Below are 26,416 nucleotides of genomic sequence, written 5' to 3'. Positions count from 1 at the left end.
TATCGGAATGGATTCTCCTTTTTGTGACATGTGCAGAAATGATGAAGGGTCTTGAATCTGTGGGTGTACTATAATATCCAACTCTTTATATGTGAAAGAGCACCTGGCCAGCTATTTGCAACTAACTATACTATATAGCACACTGTCTTTGTTTATAAGCACTTGACACCAGTATCTTGATGATGCAAACAAATGTATAGATGATTTTACATTTGTTCTTATGTGACTATGCATGCATCATTGTCAGAGTAAAGTTTTTCGCATAAGTGGAACATTGCTTTGTTTTTTTAAACCCCCCTTGTAGTTGACTAATGAAATAAACTGAAGGACTTATAGACACTTTTACATTCAGAACTGTAACTTTAATAGGAAGTTATGTCTTCGGATACTTTATTTATTTATTGTTATTATTTTTTTATATTGAGTACTGTATTTAAAGCAAATATGGACTTGTTGGATATCTTTATAAGTAATAATTTTAACTTAAAAAAAATTTTTTTTGTAATATACTCTCTAACTGTGAATTTTTTATGGCTTTTCAGGCTATTTATGAACGTATGTTCTCTTGGATTGTTGAAAAAATTAATGAGGCTATAGAAGTTCACTCTAATAGTAGTGGGGGATATATTCCAGGGAAAAATACAGTAATTGGAGTATTAGATATATATGGCTTTGAAATTTTTGAAAACAACAGGTAAAATATTATCATTATTTATTAGTATTGATCATGCATCTTTATGGAGTCTAAGGACTCATTGTGAGAGGCCTGCACTAATTTATAGACTGTCTCTTATACCTCTTAAGCTCATTCATCAGCAGTGTGCAAATCTCTTGTCTCTTTTTCTCTTGCAGCCCATTCCATCTTGAGTATCATCCTCCAAACAAAAACCTAGTCTTTACATTCATCTAACCACAATCTGACTCGGTTTCCAGGAATGATCCATTTTCTCTTTCTCCTCTTAATATTATTATTTTCTGACCTCTATGGAGTCACAGGACTCATTGTGGGATGTCAGCAGAAAGTCTATTATACCACTCCATAAACTCATCCACTGTTTGCACTTTCACCATCATCTCAGGCAGTACATTCTATGTTCCTGCCACTCTCCATGCAAAAAACGTACTTCTTAATCTTTTTCTCAATATTTCCTTTTGTAACTTTCAGGGAATGTCTCCTTGTCCTCATCCCTTATCTTCATTCCATCACATGAAAAATTCCCCCAATGTCAGTCTGATAATGACCCTTCAACAGCTTAAATGTCTCAGTCATACTCCCTCCTCCTTTGTCTTCTATTTACCAGCATTGTACAATCCTGATATTTTCGTTATTTGTCTCTGCATGTATTCAAACATTTCTTATATCTGCTATATGAAATTTGTGTCTGTCCTAATCCTGTACCTCTTATCTGCCTATGATTCAAATTTTAGATATCAAAAACTATTAGGTTTTTCCTCATTGTGGGTATTTTGCATTATCACTCCCTCATTTCTGTGAAACTAGTCTGAGAAAATTAGTTCAGGAGTATCAAGGTATGATGAAGAAAGTCAATAAATCCTTATTTCTGTGTATTTTTCAATGTCCTACTGATCCTTTATGCTATTTTGTCCACTTTTGCAGATATCTTTCTTCTTCCTCTCTTCCCATCAGACATCCTTTACATTATATCTCCCAGCTTACAAGCTACATCAATTTCTTATAGTGCCAACCTATCAGTGTGATATGCAGAGCTTGTAATTACTTCAGTCTGAAATGCATAAATATATGTTTTGCATCACTGATTGCCAGTCATTATCTTCTGTCTAACAGACATAATACTCTGGTCTCATGGCCTTAGTTACTTTGGCAGTAATTTAAAATAACCATACACATCCTTTGTCACCATGGTCAGTCAGTTGCAATCCTCCTGCAGGATCTGTACATTAACTTCTTTTACTATTGCCCTCCTCAGTTTAGTATCATCAGGAAACAGTTGTATATTTGGTTTATCTGAATATGGAAATTATTCCCAATACCATTAATTCAAAATTAAATAGTAGTAATCAGAGCAGACAGTCCTTTGCCACATGATTGGTCACTTACATTTTCTTAGACTCTACATACATACATACAGGTATATTTTGATCATACGACATGTTAGGTTCCAGACCTAACATGTCGTATGATCACCTTTTTTTTCCATTCACTTTTTTTTTTCCATGGATGTAACAGTTTAATAGTTTTTAAGCAGTCATAATAAGTGCTTAAATCATATCTGCATAAGTAAATAAGGCATTTACTTATGCAGATATGCAAATGAAAAATTTAGAATAATTTTTTTTTTGTTTTAACTAAAACAAAAAAAAGTTATTCTGAATAGCTTGGTTTATGGAAAAATGCCCCAGTTTCATCAGCCCATTAAAAGTTTTTCTATTTTGCAATAAGATTTTTACAGTTAACTAGTATTAATTAGTGAAGCACTTTTCAAATTACTTAGAACTTTATCTCTGTTTTTAACAACTGTAACAACAGTAGTGTGAGTTAAGTTTAGTCTGTGACCTATTTAATAAATTTGATCTTATTATCTAATATAATAGGTTTGTGCTTCTTTTTTCATTGGAAGCAACAGAACCTAATTTTGCATTTTATCTGACATTATTAACAATAATAAAATAATAGTTATAATAAACAATTTATAATTCACATTGAAACAACAAAACATAGTGATGTATCAAGCAATGATGTCATAAACAAACTGAGTCCATGAACACTGTGCATTGGTTGATTCAGTGCACTGTCATGTTACTAAAACCGTTGTATGAGCAAATGCAGTAAGTATTTGTATAAATGGTATAAATGGGCATTGCTCATAATTGAAAAGCATTTTATGAGTGAATGCCACTTTATACGGGGGAGGGGGTTGGAAAGTTCAACATACAAGGATATAAGAACGTAAGTTACCTTCATAATTCTGCTACTAGTATGTTCTTTTCTTGTGGTTATATTTATATCAGTTGCTTTAATATGATTTTTGTTCTAGGTGTTTCAGAACTTTCCAGACCCCCCCTCCATTAGCAGCAGTTATAATTGAAAAGCATTGTATGAGCAGATTACCATAAACGTGTGGACAGACTTATGTGTTCGTGGAACATGTTGTTTATTATTTTAACGGTATAATAGAACACAGAAACTAAGTAAATAATTAATTTATTAACTTGATGCTGATATTTCGCTGATGTTATAACCAGCATCTTCAGAGCACAAAAACACTGTTTGTCACAATACGCGAGACTAAAACAACATGGTGTACCTAAACAAAATTGTAGCAGCAACACAAAGACTAGAGTCCTGATTTTGGCGCCCTCTATCTGAAAAAAAAAAAAAAAAAAAAGCTATCATATATTACTAGAGTCCTAGAAACGTGCTAGTTTTTTCTTAATATGACTGTCTCCCAGATCTTCGGCAAGTTAATACAGCCATATTTGTTGAGATTTGGAGTGTGTTTTAGGGCTTCTGTCGCCTCTAAGAACAATCTCTCTGATTTATATGGGTTTCTGTGTAGTACTTTTGTGTTTTTCCAGTTGATCCTGTGTGCAGGGGTATCCAGAGCATGGTCTGCTAGGCCCGACTTCCCATAATGATAATTCCGGACGTATCTTTTATGTTCGCTGATGCGGATGTTCACAGTTCTTCCTGTTTCACCGTACTAGGCTTGATTGCATGAGCAGGGTACTTGGTAGACTCCTGGATGTGATAAAGGAGGAATGCTATCCTTGGGTGAGCGGATGAGGGTGGCTAATTTGCTACATGGTCTGAATGTAGTGCGTAGTTTATGTTTATTGAGAATTCTTGAGATCTTTTCGGATGTGCCTTTAATGTAAGGGATGGTGACTGTTTTGTTGTGGTTCTCTGTGGTGGATGGTGGGAGGGGTTTCTTAGGAGTGTTTAGTATTTTGTTTATTTTATGTGGATTGTAGCCGTTGGCCAAGAAGGTGTGGTAAGTGAGTCAGTTCAGCAGTCAGAGCCTTGTCATTGGAACAGATTGCTCTAGCTCTATGGGTTAGCGTTTTTAATATGCCATATTAAATTATGGCCCTCCTTCTAAACTCTCATACCGCGGAAAAAGACTAATCATCCTAACTCTCTCACTCTTCTCTTTTGCTACCTCAAACAATTCCTTCAGGTCCTGTATCATTTCCATTTTATCTCCTTTCAAATCATTCGTACCTGCCACCACTATCATTTCTTTCACCCTTTGCTTTTGCTCCCTAACAGACTCACTTACGTCCTTAATGGTTGTGCCAGGTTGGTACGATGTTGTCAAATTTTCTACTATCACCCATCCTACTAACGAATCTCCATACAGCACTCTCTCCTTCATTTTATTTACATTCACAATCATACTCTTATTTTTCCTATCATACTTTTTATTATTGGCTGGTACATAGTAGACATCTGTGCATACGCTCCAGCTGCTGCTTTGCCCTATGTATCACTCCACTCAACCACGCGATCTCACTCATTGCATCTATCTCATCTTTTTTATTATCTGTTAAACCATTAATTTTTTCTGTATTAATACCTTCATTTTCACTTTCTACACTGCCCTCACAGCTCTCTGATACAACCTTGCAATTTCTATATAATTTCTATATTAATATAGATAATTAAATTGACTAGTTTCACCACATTTGCTAGTGGCCTCTTCTGAGTTAGGAAGAACAAAAAAAATACAATTAGCATTTATTGTTATCATTTGTCACATTTTTATGTAATTATATTATATGTAATGGAACAGATTTGATATCTAGTCATGTATTAGTCAGCTTGTACTGTAGTCTAGTTAATTTCAAACTGATCACTCGATAAGAAACTAGCATGTAGTAAACTCATTGATATAACAGTCAGCACTGATCAACACATATACTGATTATGATATTGATACTATAGGCCAGGAGACCCAAGGATGATGTAGAAGGCATGCATCAGCAGATTAGTATGAGTGCAAGTTAAGTAATTATTATGGGTGACTTCAACTTTGGAGACATAGACTGGAAGGATGAAAGATCATATGACAGGAAGGAAATAGAATTTATACACTTACTGTGAGATACATACTTGAAACAGAATATGACAGAGAGGACTCAGAATACGTGGATACGTGAGTGTTGGATCTTGTTATAGAATCAGAAAACCTGTCCATATGGATCTAGCCTCCAACTGGAAAGTGGTCCTGTGGGCTTGACTTAGGAGGTTCTTGATTTCTAGAAATTCAGTTAAGAATATATATGGATCTACAAAGCAGTTGATTATGAAACACTTAGAAGGCATCTCAAAGTAGCACCATGGCACAAAGATCTACAAGGAAAGGGTGTTCACTGGGCATAGGAGATCATCATGGGATATCTGGAGAAAGCAATATCACACTATATACACCTAAGGTCAGGAGGGTAAAATCGGATGGGAGTTAGATGGATGAGTAATATCATTAAGTAAGACCTGTAAAAATAAAGAAAATGTTATGGAGGCAGGGCTGGATTAACCATTAAGCAAAATAAGCTAGTGCTTAGGGCATCATGGAAAGGGGGGCACCACAGAATTTCTGCTTTAGTTAAATGACGAATTTAATTTAAATTAACTTTTAATTAGTTTTTCATTGTTTTTATCTTTTCTTACTGTTACCTACTTTGTTTCAATAAATAATGACGTGTAGAAGGCCTAATAAAACTCTAACCACATGCATGATGGTTCGTTTACACCGTATTATCGCTCACGATGCTTTCTGGTACTACCATTGTGTCAAATGAGGCAATTTTTTATAATTAATGTAATCATTTTATTTTTTATTTTCCTATCTGTTTTAGGCCTTGTTTTAATAAATTATGTCTTATAAAAGGCTCCAGAAGCAAATATAAAACAAATCACGTGGTTGTATCAGAAACACACCTCCGGTAAAAGGCCTAGCTTCTGTCGCAGAAATGCGACTCCGGTAAAATAAGAGTTAATTAAAGCACGAAAGCACAAGATTCAGCTGTAAGCTGAAAATTAAATTGCTCGTATGATTTTGCCTGTGATATGTGTAACTGTGTTGATTGTCAACTAATATTCAACAAAATAATTTTTTTATTTCTGTATTTAACAGAGCCCAAGAACCAAGATGAAACGTGTTCAGTTAAGTGGTGCACAAAAGCGAAAACTATCAAAAAAGAAACAAGAGGAGACTTTGGAATTAGATTCCGAGACTGCAAAGCTGACTGATTTCTTCACACAAGTTCCACAGCATTATATACCAATTCCTGATCAGAGCCAATCTCCATCATCAGAAGTGGACACAAATACCACTTTGATCACTTCGAAATCAAAATATGATGATGTTGGAATCATCAAGGTGTCACAAGCAGGTTCATCTAGCACATGTCTCACTACTGACCTCACTTTCTCTGTAAATTCCCTTGATATCTCTACTGCAAATGTTGATGCAAGTTGCTTTACTAAACATTCTGAGGTTGAAATAATTGCTGAAAATGAAAGTTTAGTGGGCCATGGTGATGGTGGTGAAATGATTCAGTCTGCAAAAGATCCAGGGTTGTGGCTTGATTTCTCTGCTGATGACATAGCTTATTGGACTGCTTGTGGACCCAGTGACTGTCATTACCACAATGGGCCATTTGACAAGTCTTACTGACATTTCAGTAGTGGCAAACCAGTAAGATACTGTTCACAGAAACTTTTTGTTGGGACAAAAGCCAATGGTGAGGAATACAAGAGAGTGGTTATTGTATTCACCATCAACAGGATCAGTTTATTGTTTTGTTTGTAAACTGTTTGCTCCTAAAAATTTCTTACATTTTGTTACAAGAGAAGGGTTCAGTGACTGGCGAAATACTATTGTAATTGATCAACATGAAAAAAGCACTACTCACTGAAACTCTATGCTAACATACTTAACTCTCAGACAAGGTGTAAGGTTGGGACAACAGTTGGAAAAACTAATTCAGGAAGAGTGTGATTACTGGGAACATGTCCAGAGGCATGTCATAGCTTTATTCGTACGTTAGCTGAACGTGGCTTGTCTTTTTGAGCAACAGAAGAAAGATTTGGATCATTGCAAAATGGGAACTTTTTAGGGCTGCTTGAACTCATAAGTCAGTTTGATCCATTTTTAGCAGGTCACATTGCAAAATATGGAAATAGTGGCAAAGGAAATCCTTCTTATCTGTCCAAAGCCACCTGTGAGGAATTCATTCAACTGGTGGCTCAAAAGGTCCACATGCTTATTTTTGATGAAGTAAAATCTTCTGGTTATTTTAGTTTGTCCATTGATTCAACACCAGATCTGTCACATATCGACCAGTCAAGTGTTATACTTAGGCACTTAAAAGATGGACAGCCTATTGAACGCTTTTTAACATTTCTGGAAATGAAAAGCCATACCGGTGAGGGAATGGCAAATCAGGTGTTGCAGTACTTATGTAAAGTTTGTCAGCTAAACTTTTCAAAATGTAGGAGTCAGTCTTATGACAATGCTGCTAACATGTCTGGGCATTATAAGGGGATGCAGCAAAAAATTTTAGAAACAAAAGTTTTTTATATATGTGCCCTGTGCAGCTCATTCACTAAATTTAGTAGGCTGAAGTGCTGTTGACTGCTGTCAAGAGCCAGTTAATTTCTTCTCTACAGTGCAGTTATTACTCTATACCTTTTTTTCAGCCTCAACCGGTGGACAATTCTTAAAGGTTGTGTTGGAAATGAAAATGTCTTAAAATCCCTCTCTGATACCAGATGGGAGCCACATGCTATGGCAACAGCAGCAATTTTGAAATCTTTCCTTCAAATTTTAGAAGCATTAGACTGTGTAGCCGAAGACCAGTTACAAAAGGCAGACATAAGAAGAGAAGCAGATAATATTGCACATAAGATGCAAGAGCTAGAATTCGTTTTTATGTTGAATTTTTGGGATGAGATTTTGCAAAATTTTCATAGAGTAAGCTAAGTACTACAGAATGAGGATGTCAACTTAAAAACATGTGCAGATCTGTATGGATCATTAGCTGACCAATTGTGCACTTCACAGAATGAATTTGAAAGATATGAAGCAGCTACAAAGGAAGTGCCACCAGATGTTGATTACAAGGCAGCTCAAACTCGCAAACATATCAGAAGGAAGGTACCCAATGACAGAGATGCTCCAGAAGTATATCTGAATGCCAGAGATAAATTTCGTATCACCACCTTTTACACAGTTGTTGACAAACTTGAAACTGAGATGAGAAGAAGAGGAGAGATGTTCTTTTCTAAGTGATGTACCACATAATGCTACTTCAGTGACTTCATCATCTACTGAAATTGAAAGGTATTCTGAGTGTTGTCAAAAGCTGGTTGATGCTTACCCAGAGGACTTGAACACTAATTTCTCAGCTGAGCTTCAGCAGTTTCACTCATGTGCGCCATAAGTTCAGTGCAACAAAAAATGTAAAAACAAGATTCAGTCATGCTGAACTTTATAAAATAATTGTAGAAGACAATATTGAGTGTGCCTTTCCAAATGTAGACATTGCCTTTCGTATATTTTTAACATTAATGGTCACAAATTGTTCAGCTGAGCGTTCATTTTCTCAGTTGAAGTATATTAAAGATCCCATCAGAACAACTATGCAACAAGGCAGGTTGAATGCCTTATCTCTACTAAGTATAGAAGCAGATGTGTTACGTAAGATTAATTTTGACGATCTGATCAAAGACTTTGCAATTAAAAAAAGTAGGAGAAAACTTTTCAAATCTAAATAAACTAAGTATACAAAAATAAACATTATTTTCCATCTTACTATAAGTTTTGTTTCATTTTGAAAATTAAAATTTATTTTATGGTTAATTATTGTTTATATTTTGAATTACATATATATGGGGCACCAAAATCTTTTAAGTGCTTAGGGCCTCTATGGGTCTTAATCCAGCCCTGTATGGTATAAGGAGAAAGGTGACAAAAGAAAGGAGTAAGGAAGGCAAAATCACATTATGAGAATTATATGATTATTAGCTGAGCCAGTGAAAGGAATCCCAGAGTTTTTCATAATATGGCAGGAAGAATGACTATGGAATAACTAACTAACTTTAATGAGTGCAGATGGTAAAGAGGTAACAGAGTCAGACAGAATTATTGTGCTACTGAGTGACCATTTTGTGAGGGTATATCATCCAAGGGAAGATATTGTTATAAGAGAGATGACAGGGACTGATTTGAGAACAGAGGTTGATGAATTGGAGATACTTAGTATATTTCAGAATTTCCCATCCAATCACACAATTGAATTTGCATTCAATTGTGTGATTGGATGGGATATCGGCTCACATTTTACAAGAACATTCAGAGGAACTGGCGATGTCTTTGAACAGGATGTTTAATTTAAGTCTCTGCCTGGCAAAGTCCAAAGAGAGTGGAAGGAGGACAAAATAGTACCTTTGCATAAAGGAGGATCTGAGTCTGTGGCAGTAAATTATACACTAATCAGTATCTCAGGAGTGGAGGTGGTGAAAGTATGGGAAAAGTTTTTCAAAAAGTTAATTCAGGAATGGGTGGATAAGAATATGATACTCTATGAGGTGCAGTATGGCTTTGTTCATGCCTTAGTAATCTACTAACATTTTATAATAGAGTTACAACTGAGTTGGATAAAGGGAATGGCTATATGATGATGATGCTGCTGGCGTTTTGCAAAGGCATTTAATAGGATACCACATGGAACTCTGTTATGCAGACTGCAACAAATTGAGATGGATATGAAACTAATGATATGGATAAAAGGATGGCTGATGGACAGATACCAAAACATATTATATCAAGGAGCAGAATTCAGGAGAAGGCACGTGACTAATGGTGGGTGTAAGGTCTCTCTGCGATCAAACCACTGCCGTTCGGTTTGTACATAAACGATATAGGAAATAATTTGAAAAGAGAGATTCATTTGTTTGCTAATGCAAAGTTGGGTAGGGTAATAGTAATGCGGTGTAAAGAGCTTGCAGGATGATTTAAATCGGCTGACAGTATGGGCAAAACATAATGGATGTCAATTTAATGTGGAAAAAGTGTAAAGTTATGCATTTTGGGTTACAAAGATTACAAGCTGTAAATCACATTGGGGGGAACTGTATCTACAGGGCATATTGCTGGAGTAGCCAGGGTAGCTCATGGATTACTTGGTCACTGAAGATCACACTAACAAACAGAGATAAAGGAGTTATCATTTTCTTTATAAAGCCTCGATATGACCACATCTGGATTACTGTGCTGAGGTCATCCATATCTGGTCATCTGGATTTCTTTAGGATGAGGAAGGGGCAGAGAGGATCCAGAGGCAAGTGACCAAGATGGTCAATAGTCTGTGGAATGCTTCCTATGAAGATGGATTGCAGGTTTGGGAATTGCAAAAGTTAGTTGATTGGCAAGAAAGGGGGAGGATGTGATAAAAGCATTTAATTTACTTAAAGGATTTTATAGGATTAGTGGTGCAGGGGAAGTGTTTGAGCACTTGGTTAGAGGGGGGGGGGTGCAGAACAAGAGGTCATCCCTTGTAGTTGGGTAAGACTATGGTTACCAGAGCATCAGTGTTAGATTTTTTTGCTTGGAGAGTTGTGAATGAATGGAATGGGTTGCCTGAGTCAGTTGTGCGTGCTTTGTCTGTTAATGGTTTCAAGGAGAGTAAGATAGATATTGTGTTGATAGTTGGGTCTCCCATTATGAGTCTTAGGACTCGATGGAGGTGCCTGTGCAATAATAATGTTGATGATCTGCGATTTCTGTGGTTATGTTGAAATTCTTAAGAATTTTGGTATAAGGATCACAATAACAATTTCAAGACTGATTTGGAGGAAAATTGTAGATAGGAAGTTAGTAATGATGTAATTTTTTCATGTAGTACTGTCATATCCTGTACACCCCTTGAGGGTACATGGCAGGAATTTGATGATGATGATGAAATATCTTAATTTTGCAATTCACTTCCAGTTTTGCATGTTTTTAGTATACTTTTTTTTAGGAGCTTTTACATTTAAGTAAATTGCAAGAGACCTGTATTCCATCAAATCAAATGATGATTCAATTCCTGTTAGTTCTGAGACAGTAAAAGTCTCTTATAACATGATAAATATTATCTCTCCCCCTATTCTACAGGCCATTGACCTGACACTTGTTTAGAGAATTTTATCTGGACCTGCTCCAGCATATCCTTTTTCCCCTTGAAAACTAGGTAACCAAATCTGCCCACAGTCATCCATATGTAGCCTGAACTTGGCCTTATACAAGAGAACCATTACTGTTTGGCTTTTACATGCCACTATCGTCATCCTCATTATTTCCATAATCCATTGTGATGTTCTTATAATTTTAAGAAGTGTGACTTCTTTTCACCATTTTCTCATCCCCAAGAATCCTATTTCCTGATCACAGAAATCCAGATGTGGATGTATAAAGGCCTTATAAAGAGGAATAATAACTTCCTCATCTCTAGTTGTTAGTTTGTTCTTCAATAGCCAAGTAATATTACCTTGGCAACCTTAGCAAGATGTCTCCTAAACACTAACTCTCTATCTGCCATACCCCTAAAACTCTAGGTTCATCTATTTCATGAAATATATTTCCTTCAATATGGTACAAATCTGGTAATCGATTTATCCCAAAATGCATAGCTTTACATTTCTCCACATTAAACTGACATCCATTATCTTTTGCTCATACTGACAGCCCATTTAAATCATCCTGAAATTTCTTCACATTGCTTTGATTCACTATTACTGTAATTAATTTTACATCATTAGAAAGCAACTGAATATTTCCTATATTATTTATGTAAAAATTAAACTGTAGTGGTCCTAACACTCAACCTCATGCACACCACTAGTCACCATCTGTTGCCTGGATTCTGCTTCTCTGTATACCACTTTCTGATCTGTCCATCAGTCACCCTCTTATCTACATAATTGGTGTCATATCCATTCCTATTTGTTCAATTTGCATAACAGAGTTCTATATGGTGTTTAGTCAAATGCCTTTTCAAAATCCAGCAGTATCATCATGTAGTAATTTTCTTTATCCAAGTCAGCTGTTGCTCTATTATAAAAAGTTAGTAAATTCCTAAGGCACGACTAGCCTTTCACAAAAGCCATGTTGACCCTCATAGATTATCATATTCCTATCCACTCATTCTTGAATTCTCCTTTACCAATGTTTCCAGTAATTTTCAATGCCACCACTCCCGAGATATTGATTGTTCTATAATTTACTATTATGGTCTTAAAACTTCCCTTATGCGAGTGAATTAATTTGCCCTCTTTCCACTTTTTTAGAACTCGACCAGAGCTGAGACTTAATTAAAAGAGCCTAGTCAGAGACATTGCCAATTTCCTTGCACATTCCTGCATAATGAGAGCTGATATCCCATTTATATTGAGATTCTGCAATATCCTAAGAACCTCCAATCATCCACCTCTGTTCCCACATAAGTCTTTGTCACATGCATTAACCTCACTTGTATGATATATCCTTGCAAGGTGGTCAATTTATGTCCTTGGTCAATCCTGTATGTAAATTTAAATTTTCATACAGTATTTCTTGAGTCTCTGTTAGCATTCTTTTCTCATCTACTAAGTCATTTGTGAATACTTGCCACAGCCACCAACAGTTTTAACACCTTTTTCTTATTAAAGAAAAAGGTGTTAAAACTGTTGTTATTTAAAGTACACCTTTAAAACATATCTTATTAATCCTGTTCTCTTTCATATCTTTGTAATCAAATCTAATGATGTGTCATTTCTAGTATCCTTAGATATTTTCATATTAACTTTCACACTTTTGTACTTAGTCTGCTTATTATTTCCTTAATTAGCATATGGAGTTTCATCCTTCATACCTGATTCCATTTTAATTTATACTAATGTTAGTCTGTTTTCTTAAATCTGCATTCACTACTTTTATACTTTATTTGTTCATAACATTTGCTGCAGTTTTTTTTTTTCTCTCTCTCTCTTCCTCCCTCTTGTTTTTCACATAACATTCTCATTTCATCTCTCATCTCATCATTTTTCATTGCTTTTGCTCATAATTTTCTAAGCCTGATTATAATATAATCATTAAACGAAAAAGATATTCCAACTGTATTTATGCAGTATTTATTTAAAGTCATTTTTCTCTTTTAAGCTTTGAACAGTTCTGCATTAATTACTGTAATGAGAAACTGCAACAGCTGTTTATAGAATTGGTTCTGAAACAAGAACAAGAAGAATATCAAAGAGAAGGTATTGCCTGGCAGAATATTGACTACTTTAATAATGCTATCATCTGTAATTTAGTTGAAGAACCTCACAAGGGAATAATTTCTATTATGGATGAAGCATGTCTCACTGTTGGTAAAGTAACTGATGAGGTAGTGTTTATAATTTCATTAAGTCCAACTCATTCTAGATTTAATTTATAATTTATCTATTATATGCTTTTAAATAATAATGTGGATTATTTTTATTTGCTTTTTTACTATTCATTTATGCAGTAATAATATCTAGATACACAAAGTTCTTTGCATTTAAAAAAGAAGCAAAAAAATTCCACATATTTGCAAGAATTTATCTAATATGATAATAATTTAACTGATATAAATCAAAACTGTTGATGCCTTTTATTCCTGAGGGTTATAGGTAGAACTGTTTTAGCTCTAACTGACTTGTGGAAATTGGTGGGCAGCATATTACTAATGATGGTTGAATTCAGAGCAACAATTGCAAAACATTGGAGTGCAAGTGCATCACACAACTATTATCATCTGAAATAGATAATGTGAGTTTTATAGTTGATTTTTCTGAGTCGTGGGATTAAAAATCTGAGTTTCCTGGATAAATTACATGCCTTTGCCAAAGATTGACTTGTAACTTCAGAAAGACTAGAAAGACTTATAGTAAGCAACTAGAAATGAACCTGCAACAGGTTACAATTTAACCATTTCCTTTGAATCAGCAATAAACGTCAGTTTTCAGTTTTGATTTTTCAAGATGTGAAAGATGTTTATTAAGAACACAGTGCTTAGCCTTGTTTCTAATAAGAAATCTACAGAAGTAGATTTCTTATTGAATATTTTATCAATTTTTTAGAAATATATGATTTAGCATTCTTCTTGCATATTTTTAGTTGCTTATAATGTTATGTTTTCATTTATTTTTGCTTTTATTATCATTTAGTATAATAAAAGAAAACTACACAGCACATTTCAAACCATTTGTACTGCCAAAACTTGCAGGTATTTCCTTTTTTCTCTTTGTACTTTAACAGCATCATTTGTGTCTTTAATTTTTTTTCCCAAGTAGGATACTTTTATCATGCTCTCAACAAGTTCTCTTGGCTCACCAAGCTCAACATGCCCTCTTGGTCATAGTATAACTACATCATACTAGTCTTTACTATTTCATGCCTTCTTTATCTCTTCTCTTGCTTAATCTTCTTTTTCTTCTCTTCCACACCACTTCCCAGCTGTTTCTCCATCCACTCAAATTCATACTTGTTCTAGTGTATAATGAGTATAAGTACACCATTTCTTTCATCCCTGATATCACCAATCTTCCATCCATCACAGATTCCTTTATATAACCCTTTTTTTTCTCACATGCTTTCTCATCATTCACATTTCTTCCACTTTTATTCAATCCTGCATTTACATTTCTGCCTTCATGGTCTATGACATTTACATTTTCTAACCCTTTTTTAATTCACAAGAATGCTAATTTGTTTCTGCTCTGATACATGTCTAACACACACTCTCTCTCCCATCTTTTTTGGATCTTTCTATCTTTGGCATGGCTCTGTCTGCATTTTTGGTTTTTACTCACAAAATTTATCCCCCCCCCCCCATGTGGGACACCTGTTCATGGTGGATGAGACCTCCCATTGATGATGTTTCATTCTTCCTCTTTTCTCTACTTTGCTTTCTTTTTCTTTTCTCTACTTTTCATGAATCTTTTTTTTTGCTTTCCTATTCTCCAGACAATCACTGGAATCTAATGCCCTGTCACGGTATTTGTTGTTGTGCAGGATATGGACATCTAGCAAGGAGGATTCTGGTAGTTGTGCACTGCTTTGAACCCATTTTCCATAAGACAGGAGGACTTGGATGGCCTGGCCAGGATCAGTTGGATTATTGGCTTCCTGCAAGTGGATTTTAGTAAAGTGTTGTAGTAAAACTTCTTTTCCTTGGTCCAGGGACAAGATGCAAGGCGTTTTTTTTTTTTTTTTTTTATCCACACATGAAAGTCGACAAGACCTATAGCACATTAGTGCTGTGTGTGGGCAAGAGGAATAGAAGAAAGGAGGAATCTGTTCACATTTAACTTGAACAGCTGATGGTTGTAATCTTTGGGAAAGCAGAGTGGCAGAGACTGTAGATCTTTTGCAGAATTTGGCTGTTTGAAGTAGATGAAATGAAAGAGATGGCAGTGGAGTTGGTTTGGTGAGTTTCAAAATGGAGTGTAAAAGGGTGTTGGTTAGCATTGGCTCTTTTTAATGATTTTGGAGCAAAGTGGAGGAATAATAGTGGCCAGTTCAGCAGAACACTATCCATGAAAGTATCTGTAGAAGAGGGGTATGGTAGAAACTGATCATCTGCAGGAGAAGGATTGAAGTGGGTATGTGAGAGAGGGGTCATTAATTAACAGATTGCCTCTTTTGGATAGGATCAAGGAATCCTGGAGAGGATTTTGATGTCCCGGCCTCAAATATGGGAGCAATAATCCATGGCTGGGAGAATTTGGACTTTGTATAGAGTTAGCAGCTGTGAAGATATGAAGTAGTGTCTTGTGCAAAAATGGACACCATTTTTTTGGCAGCTGCAGAAGCTACAGTTGAAATATGGCTGTGCCAAGAAAGATCAGAGGTGCAGGTCAGTCCAAGAAGAGAAATCTGATCATGTTTGGATGTCTCAGTATTATTTTGTGAGAAATCAGGCAGAACTGAGTTTTGGTAGCATTGAAGTTTACAGGATTCACCTTGTCCCCACTGAAATATAGCTAGGAGATCTGAGTTCAGGTCACTGGTTGTGGTAGATCTTAAGGATTCTAATACTTGAGCACTACAAGGTTTGTTGAAAGAAAAAGGGTATATCTCTAGGAGGTTCAAGAATTGGTTGTTGATGACCTTCTCCATAATTTTAGAGAGAAAAGTGAGAGCAATGGGACTGTAGTTAATTGGTTGACTTTTATCACCTTTCTTTGGGATGGGTTGGATGTGGACCTGTTTCCATATTTTAGGGTAGACTGAAGATAGTAGATAGACATTGAAGAGGCGATACTTGGGCACAGTTTTTTAGCACGATAGGTGGGATACCATCAGGACCAGATGCCTTGTTTGTGTTCAGGTTATTAACAATTCTTTGGATTTCTTTTTGCCAGAAGACTATGGGAGACATGAAGGGAGCTGTTCTTGATGGAGTGGAGGGAACTTTTCCCAGGTCATGAATGCAGGAATCAGAAGAGAAGAATGATGCCAATAAGTTGGCTGTGTCTTTAGGTGAGGTAACTACAGTACCATCCGGATGTGAGATTGGTGGAAACCTGGGTGAATTGCTCCTTCTGGTCCCTTGGCAAGGGACCAGAAGGAGCAATTGCCATTTGAACAGGAGGCAGTTTTGCAGAATTTGGCTGTTTGAAAGTCTGACTTGGACTTGGTGATGATACTTTTACAGCTATTGTGAGCTAGAGTGTAGGAATAGTGGACAGCTGAAGTTTTGGTCTTGAGCCATTTGTGGTAAGCAGAAGTTTTTTCTTTTACAGAATTAGCACACTATTTTGAAAACTAAGGCTTGGATGGTGGCTGAGAATTTGGAATGGAATAAAGGATGAATGCCTTTATTCCTGTGAGTATGATTTCTGTTATTTGGTTTGAGCAGGTGTTTGGATCAGAAGAACTGAATCAGTAGTCGGACCATGCGAAGGAGTGATAGAAGTCACAGAGGTCTTCCCAGTTGGCACCCTTATAGACTCATGCAAATGACATGAGACTGTGAACTGGTGGGTAAAGATTGTTCTGTGACAAAAGAGACTTGTATGAGGTTGTAGTCTGAGTTACCGAGAGATGAAGTGACAATGACAGTATATCTGGAAGGGGAGCTTGTTAGGAATAGGTCAAGTATGTTGGCAAATTGGAGGTGGTTGTTAGGTATTCTGGTAGGAAGATTGATGATATAAGATAGGTCATTGCTGACGGCAAACACCTCATCATCCCTGCATGCTTGATTGGTGAAAGTGGAGAAGAGGAGCCAGTATGAGTTGTGGACATTGAAGTCTCAAGAAGGATGAGGACTGCAGTCAAAACACCTCAGTATTTTGACTGCAGAAAGTCTGGAAGCTTCCCAATCAGCTAGCTGATTGGGAAGCTTTCAAATTCATTATTAACTGGTTTGGTCCTATGTACTAACCAGTGGCTGGCCTGCGGAATCATTTTACTGCTATACCTCGAATGGGAGAAGGTCAGCCCCCAACAGTGAGATTGATATGTCATTGAGGGTATCACTTTCACTGCATGTGGGTAGAGTGGAGGGACAGAAACCGAGACCCTTGCTCTAGTGACCAAACATGACTGCATCACTTCAGGTCTCTAATAGTAAGGTGGTAGTATTTGACTGGGTGATGAAAGACATCTACCACCTAGAGGTCTAGTTGGTATTTCCACCAATAGAGAAGATTATACTTTTGCAGCAGCAATGCTTGCCAAGTTCACCAGAGCCTCATTTGTGGAAACAGGCTATACTGCTGGAAAGTGGTGATTACTTGACTGTGTGAAGCTATATATTGTGCATTGACAGCAGCCCAACATGAAATTCCAATGCTGATATAGCATCCAAGGTAACCCTGGCATTCCACTCTCAAGTCAAACCAGAAATCTCTTTGAGCATGAATCGTTCATTCTTCAATTTTTTAGCCCTCACAAGGCCTCCAGTCAGGTAAGATACTGATACTTCATCTGAACAGAAATTAGAAACTGAGAAAATCAGTCATTCATATAAATATACCATCATTTCTTATTACCATGTAACATAGAACATAGAACCTGAGTAGAGAAAATATCACATTCTTTACTGAAAAAAGTTTAGAAGGATTGGCAAGATCTACCAAAACAGTTAAAAAGTTTGTTCTGATGATATCCGTATGAAAATTTTGTCACAGTACTCAGTTACAAGCAGTTACTATTGCAAGCAACATCCATGGGAAGAATACCAGTTACATTACATTCCACAAGACATGCAACTGTTTTAGAAGAGAGTGATATTGGAGTGGGATCTCCTTGACATTCATCTGAAATGTCAGTACCTGATTCCAAAAGCTTAAATATCTAGCTATGGGACACATTCTGATAGAAAGGGATTCGTAGTCTGGTTTTAACCAGGCATATCATTGTTAATTTTGATGCGCTTAAACTTCAACATGGCAAGACCACACTGACTAAATAAAAATAAAAGATAAGAATACCTCCTAGCACCATGGGTGGGCTAAGGATTTTTGTTTTCCTATTTTTTTTATTTTATTAATTTTATGTATATTTTGTATTTTTGTTTATTTCTTCACATAGCCTGTTCTAGAGACAAACATCATCATCAAATTCCTGCCATGTACCCTCAAGGGATATACAGGATATGATAGTACTACATGAAAAATTTATATCATTACTAACTTCCTATCTACAATTTTCCTCCAAATCAGTCTGTTACCTATCAAGACTCCAACATTATCAGATCTTATATTTTTATCTTCTAAGGCACATTTTACTGTATCAATTCACATATATCTTTGTCTTCCTCTGGGTCTTTTTCCTGACAACCTGGCAGAAAACACTTGTTTTGCTAATCTTTCCTCGCCCATTCTGTTTAAGTGACCATACCACCTGAGATTAGCTCTGCTAACGCATTCCTGGATGCTGACAATGTCAAGTTCTTTCCTAATATCCTCGTTTTTAATCTTTCTCAAGACTCATATCTGCAGTCTCTAGTCTTAGGTCAAGTGTTTTACTTCTGACGCAGCTCTCAGATCCATAAGTTAAAATTGGTTTGAACACTGTCTTGTATATAGCTAATTTAGTGTTTTGACTAATTTCTCTCTTATTCCATATAAATTTATTCAGTTGACTTCTTACCATACCAGAATATACACAAATAGACAACAGAATCAGCTTTGTTGATTCTGTTGTCTATTTCCATATTTAATTTATCATCTTCACTAAAAATCATGCCTAAGAAATATCAACTGCATTTTCACAATGCAGTTGATATGTCCAATGCTTCTGCCTATTTTCATTGTCTTTATCTTGTTACTGCTGACTTTCATACCATATCTATTACAATAGTTATTCAATTTAGTCAGGGAATCTTGCAGACTTGTAGTAGATTTATTTAGAAGTATAACATCATCTGCATAAAGCAAAGAGCTGAGATTAAATCTCAAATTTTAATATCAGGTTTAATATCACTTTCCATCATATTGTGATCCATATCGATAATGAATAACAAAGGGGATAATGTACATCCTTGTCTGACACCAGATTTAGCATTAAACCATTTTCCTGTACTGCTTTCAATTCTAACTGCTGACTTACAACTCAAATAAAAACTAAGTATTGCTTACTATAATGCCCCATTGACACCATATAATTGTAGTGTAGTGAATAGCTTCTCTCTCTCTTGGCACCTTGTCATATACCTTTTCCAGATCTACAAAACTTATATACAGATCTTTGTTATATTTCCATGATTTCTGAACTGTTTGTCGTAAAGTGAAGATCTGATCCTGACAGCCTTTATTTGTCCTGAATCCAGCTTGTTCTTCACCAAGCTTTTCTTCCACAATTCTTCTCAACCGTTTCTCAAGTATACTTGCATAAATCTTACCAGGAACACTCAGTAGAGAAATACCTCTGTAATTCTCACATTCAGTTTTATTTCCCTTTTTATATAATGTACTATGAGAGCTCCACTCCAATCATCAGGAATTCGTCCCTCTGTCCAGCTAAACTATGCAGTGCAGCCACTGTAGGATTTTATATCTTCATACTTCAGCATTTCTGATCGAATATCATCTATTCCTGCTGCCCTTTCCATATTTCAAGCCTTTGATGGCTTTTTCTACTTCAAATATAGATATGTATTCAAGTTCTTCATCCAAGTTCTGCATCCCTGTTGAGTGTTTTTTACCACTGTGCTATCACTGCTTGTTTCATTTAGCAATTTTTTGAAGTAATTGCTCCATATTTCAAGGATATCTTTTTCTCCAGTTTTTTATGTCACCTTTATTATCTTTAATTTCTTTTACAGCACTCTTTCCTCCATTTCTGAGCTTCTGCAACAACCTCCAGAATATCTTGCCACCTTCTTGATATTTATTTTCGATGTTCTTACCAAAGTCTTCCCATTACTTTTGTTTAGCTAGCTTTACACGGTGTTTAGCTTTCTTACATTTGTCTCTGTATTCTCTAAGAGCACAGGCTGACTTATATGCCAGGAACTTTTGATATGCTTTCTTCTTTTCCTTCACTGCCTCTTTCTTTTCCTGTGGCCACCATTGAGTTCTGATTTTTCTACCCATGCAGACAACCTCACCACATGACTCTGGCTGAATCAATCGATGTTTTCTTCAGGGCTTGCCGCCGAATCTCCAAGGTTTGGTTCCTGTTCTCAAACTCTTTCATTTTTTCTTGAATAATGTTTATGTAGTTTAGTCTACAGTTCATATCTGAGAGCTGCTCAACTTTTATTCGCTTTAAAACTTTCTTACATGTTATTCTTTTCAATATGAAATTCTATTTTATCCTGCTCAAGACTAAATAGTGACCACTTCCAATTTCAAATCCTCTGTACATTCTAGTGTCCTGCACCAGGGAAGAAACATCACTATCAACAATAACATAGTCAATGAAACTTTTCTTATTCCTTTCCTCTTCTCTCCATGTGAATTTGTGCACATTTTTATGTTGGAACGTTGTATTAGTAATTACCAGTCCATGTCCTGAGCAGAAACCCAACAGGTATTTGCCATTATTAGCTTTGCTCTTTTCCTTATTTTTGTATTTCTGACAATCCTTTCCTACTCTGCTGTTTAGTTCCCCAATAAGGACCAATTTTTTATTTTTTATTGTGTCAATTGCTTTCTCTAAAGCATCAAAAAATTCCTCCACTTCTACCTTAGGAGAACCTTCTGTGGGACCATAGGCACAAATAAGTGTCATTGTTCAGTTCCCTATTTGATATTTACCCACATCACTCTTCTTGAGACTGCCTGCTATTCAAGAAGATTAGCCATATTTAGTGTTGAATACTATGGCTACTCCTTTTTTTCCTTGCTTGTCATTGCCCGAATATAACATTTTGTATTTATTGATCAGAAGGATCTCACCAGTTTTTGTCTTTTTTGTTTCAGTCACCCCTGTTATGTCGATCTGGTACTTATCCAATTCCTCAGCTAGCTCCATTTCTTTGCCATTTAGGCTTCTTATATTGATAGTACCGATCTTGAACACTGGTGATGTTGGGGTGTGTTTTAAGATTTGTTCCAGTGACTGACTTTTCGCTATTTTCCCTGGTTCTCTGGCAAAAACAACGGAGGCCTTGTTTAACAGGGCAACACTCCAACCAGCATGAAATTCTGTCATGTTGTACCATCATTTTGTATTGTGGTTTATGCCAATAAGAATACAGTTTGGTTGGCTAAATCCCAAATTGCCAGCTAATCCTCGCATTCTGTATCCAGGTAGATATCTAATAGGGTGCATCACGAGAAGGTGAGGATTGGACATTAGGTCAGAAGCCCTGGTCGGTTCTCTGCATTCCTTTAAAGGCTATGTGGAGGTCTCCTCTCAGTTATAGAGCTTTGGCCCTTAAGATCTACTTCACATCTCCAATAAGTGGCACAGTGGTCTGACTCTAGATAACGAAATTCATCTACCACCTATAGAGAATGAAAAACATCCAGGCACATGGCAGGTTTCCAACTTCAGGCTGTTGGTTGGATTTGCTAATCATTCAGCCAACCCAGGTCAGCAAACTGACCAAGACACATCTGTTGTTATATTCTTCTTCTGCAGCTTTTCTCACTTAAGTAGGGTCGCTGTTTGTAGTGCGTCTCCTCCACAACCTCCTGTCTTGGGCTGTAGCCACATCCAAGTTCTTCATCCTCAAGTCCTCCTCCACCATCTCTCTCCATCTTTTCTTTGGCCACCCGTGCTTCCTCCTCTCCTGCACATTCATCTGCATGACCTTTCTTCCCACATAACTCTTCCTCCCTCCTCATCACATAACCTAATCATTTTAACCTTGCTCCTAAGTTCGTAACTTTCACCGTTTCTCCTTACATGGTCATTTCTCAGACAATCCTTTCTGGTCACATCTCACATCCACCTAAGCATTCTCATCTCTGCTACCTCCATCCTGCTGATGTTATTTTTCCTCAAGGCCACAGTTTCCATAGCATACGTCATAGCTGGTCTCACTACTGTCCTGTAGATTTTGCTTTTTAGATTGATCAGCACCCTTTTATCGCATAGCACTCCAACCATCTCTCTCCATCCTGCATGTATCCTGCATCCCACTTCCTTCTCAGCCTCATCATCCTCTTTCATTGTTGAACCTAAGTATCTAAAGTCACTGACCTTCCTGATGACATTTCCTTCCAGCTCCAGATCTGTCTCCTGGCTGCCATCCACTTTGCAACACATATACTCTGTCTTACTTCTGCTCAGTCTCATACCTCTCTCTTCCAGTACTTTCCTCCAACTTTCCAGTTTAGCTGCCACTTCTCTTGATTCTGCACACAGCATGATGTCATCTGCATACAACATAGTCCAAGGCACATCTTCTCTCACCTCCTCAATCACCACCTCCATTACAATATTAATCAGGAACAGACTTAATGCTGACCCTTGATGCAAGCCAACTGTCACTGGAAAATTTTCTCTCTCCCAGGCAGGTCCGGACTCTTGTCTTTACATTTCTGTACATCTCCTGCACCAGCCTGACATGTTTCTCCGGTACCTTCTTCTCCCTCAGACACCTCCAGACTTCTTGCTTTGGCACTGTATCATATTCTCCAGATCAATAAATACCAGATGTAGCTCCCGTTGCTTCTCTCGAAACTTTTCCATCATCTGTCACCGATCGGCCAGGCATGAAGCGAAATTGCTCCTTTGCGATCTCCACCTCCTTCCTCAGTCTTCCATCAAGAACCCTCTCTAGGATTTTCATTGTGTGGGATATCAACTTTATTCCTCTGTAATTCTTACAGTATTGTGCATCCCCTTTACTCTTGTAGATGGGGACAAGAGTACTTTCCCTCCATTCCTCGAGTATATTTTCCCCTGTTGACAAACTTTTATTAACAGGTTCCACAGCAGGTCAATTCCCTCTTCTCCCAGTGCCTTCCATGCCTCCACTGGGATCCTGTCAGGTCCCACCGATTTTCCATTCTTCATCCTCTTTATGGCCTCCTTCACTTCCACTCTACTAATGTTCTGTACCATGCCCTCATAAGGCTCCCCATCTTCTCTGTGAGTCCTTGCATTTTCTTCATTCAAAAGCCCTTCAAAGTATATTCTCCATCTGTTTCCTATATCAACATCTGTTGATATATTAAAAATTTTTTTTTCAGAGGATGAGATGGAACAGTGGCCATTCATACTTTTTCAAATTCAAATGACAAACACCTGCCATAAGAAGGTAAGCTCTCAAACTCTCAGAAATCACTTTACAAAGCCAAACTATTAATGATCTCAGGATCCTTCCGCAGATAGATAAACTGAAGGCAGACTTCCTCATGGAGGAGTTGATGTCCTTGTAAACCATATCCTTTCAGCATGTTCAACTTAATGCTTTTTAGTGAGATTTCTTATTACAGTATGTTCCATTTATTTACCATCAGGTTCTGAGTTAAGTCAGACTAACCTTGATGATCGCCTCATACTGCAAACTACCTCACCATACTTTTAATGGTTGACTTTAATAGAAATAATACTGTGGGGTAGTTGTAACATAAATTAGTTAGGTTGGATTGTTGAATGCATGCTTTATGATAACAACCTCTCTCTCTCTCTCTTCTTAATAATGGACACAATACCTTTTTTCATATGCTACCTGCATATATTCTGTAGTAGATCTTGCAATCTACTTTTTTGTTATTCTTACACTGTGTATATGTGTGTGTTGAGAGAGGGCACTCATATTGAGAGTACTAAAAGTGAGTAAAGAAAACACACAGTATTCTTAGTGATAAGAAATTTGTTATTCCTTTGGAGAAAACATGTAAACATTTTGTTAATGAGGAGAAAAGAGCTGTATATTGTAATTAAGTAATAATAATTAAATGGAGAACTGTATGAAAAAAATGAACATAAAATTTTATGTTTATTTATTTATTTTTTCATGTTCAGTACAAGCTGGGTATTTATGTGCAAACATATATAAACAGAAAAATGAACACTTCAAAGAAAATTAACAAATATAACACAGTGATATTCAGTATAGCAGCAATGATCAGGTGGTATTAATGTCCTATGAGTTCTGATATTTAAAAGATTAAAAAATCTAAGATAAGTGCTGGAAGGACTAATTCAAACCAAGGGGATAAATGTAATCTGTCAGATCCCTTGAGATTGGGATGATTATTATTATTACGTGACACCTCCAGGGAGTCCAAAGACTCATCGAGGGAGGGAGGGCACCTGCTCTGTCTCCACCACTCAATCCACCAACTGACCCCAACGCCATCTACTGCTGACCAACACCACTAGTATTTCCACAGACAATCAGAAACATTCAAATGACACGGCAGGATTTGAACCTGCAGCCTTTTGACTGGAGAGCAGATATGCTAACCACTTGACCAACCAGGCTGGCATGTTATTACATTAATACATTTATGGTAATGGTAGCTTTATAGATTACATAAAATCTGTTCAGTAGTTAATTTGAGGTTTATACAACTCTACTAATACACAAGACTTGATGCCTATAATGATTACATTATACACTTTATATGATGTAATAGTGTCTTGCAGCTCTTATGAAAGACATGAAACTTTGCGAAAGAACTCTGTGCTCAAAGAAGATTAATATGTTTTCTGCAATTCCAGGCTGCTCAGATTCATGGTAGTCAGTGTAATTTTTTGTGTCTCATAATGCCATCTGTTCACTTTCCTAATTCTTCTCAAAACTCTCATATTTGCATTGTCTAATCTTTAATCAAGTGATTTATTCCTAACCCAAGTCTCAGATCCATAACTTAAAATTGGTTTGAACACTCTCTTGTATACTGCTAGTTTAGTGTTTTGACTAATTTCTCTGTTATTCCATATAAATTTATTCATCTGGCTCCGAACAATACTATCTTTCCTTATTCTTTAGTTTTTTATTGCTGATTTTCATGCCAAATTTGTTACAATTTGGCATGACAATTTTAACTATACAATTTAGTTAAAGAATCCTAGTGATTTGCACTGGATGTGTTGAGGAGTAGAATCCTAGAGATTTGTACTACTGGATGTTTTAGGAGCACATCATCTGCATAAAGCAAGCAACTAAGCTTGATATCTCTGATTCTAATATCTGATTTAATGCTACTTTCATAATGCAATCCATATAGATGATGAATAAGAGTGGAGATAATGTGCATCCCTGTCTTACCCTGATTTTACATTAAGCCATCTTCCTGTATTTCCTTCAATTCTAAGTGCTGACTTACAACTTAAATATAGTGTATAGTATATAAATATAATATATAGTATATAGTATATAAATATAATATATAGTATATAGTATATAAATATAATATATAGTATATAGTATATAAATATATATTGCTCTGTATAATGTTCTATTTACCCACATATAATTGTGGTATTTTAAAAAGCTTTTCTCAGGGCACCTTATCATGTGCCTTTTCCAGATCTACAAAACTTAAGTATAGATCCTTGTCACATTCCCACAGTTTCTCAGCTGTTTGTCTTCAAGTGAAAATCTGATCTTAACAACCTCTATTTGGCCTGAACCCCTATTTGTTCTTCTCCAAGTTTCTCTTCCACAGTCTTTCCCAACCCCTTTTCAAGTGAACTTGTGTAAATCTTACCTGGAACACTTAGTATAGAATACATGTGTTGAGGCTTAAGTGCTGTGAAGAATTCATGTTAGAGGTTTAATGGAATATTAACAGTACTGAGAAAGGATTAAAACTAATTTTAATACTTCCAATATTTCGTCTCCGTCACAGAGACATCTTCGGGGATTGCAAAAACTTTTTGTAACAACACACACACAAATACAATACAAAGTGAAACTAAAGTCCTATCTTGGTGGTGTGCCCTCTATGGGCATTTGCAGGTGGCCTGGGATGTAAAGAGAGATCTCTGATAATTAAAGTTTCCCAAATTTTGGGAAGTTT

The 26,416-nt window shown here is 36.4% G+C and overlaps 1 protein-coding gene across 2 annotated transcripts in view; it reads left to right on the top strand.

Moving 5' to 3' along the window:
• LOC150105454 (unconventional myosin-Id-like) overlaps positions 1–26,416 on the top strand; it is a 435,962-nt gene that overhangs the window by 216,183 nt on the left and 193,363 nt on the right. For both annotated transcript variants that reach the window (XM_090394828.1, XM_090394829.1), the window contains 2 exons: positions 543–694; positions 13,167–13,392. In XM_090394828.1, coding sequence (XP_090250954.1) covers positions 543–694; positions 13,167–13,392 — 378 coding nt within the window. The remainder of the gene's footprint in view (positions 1–542; positions 695–13,166; positions 13,393–26,416) is intronic.

The sequence above is a fragment of the Typopeltis vanoorti genome, chromosome 6 (assembly GCF_054136105.1).
Source record: "Typopeltis vanoorti isolate ZY-2024b chromosome 6, IOZ_Tvanoo_1.0, whole genome shotgun sequence".
NCBI classification, from domain to species: domain Eukaryota; kingdom Metazoa; phylum Arthropoda; class Arachnida; order Uropygi; family Thelyphonidae; genus Typopeltis; species Typopeltis vanoorti.
Note: the sequence above shows the minus strand (reverse complement) of the source record. Positions and strands in the feature narration are given on the sequence as shown.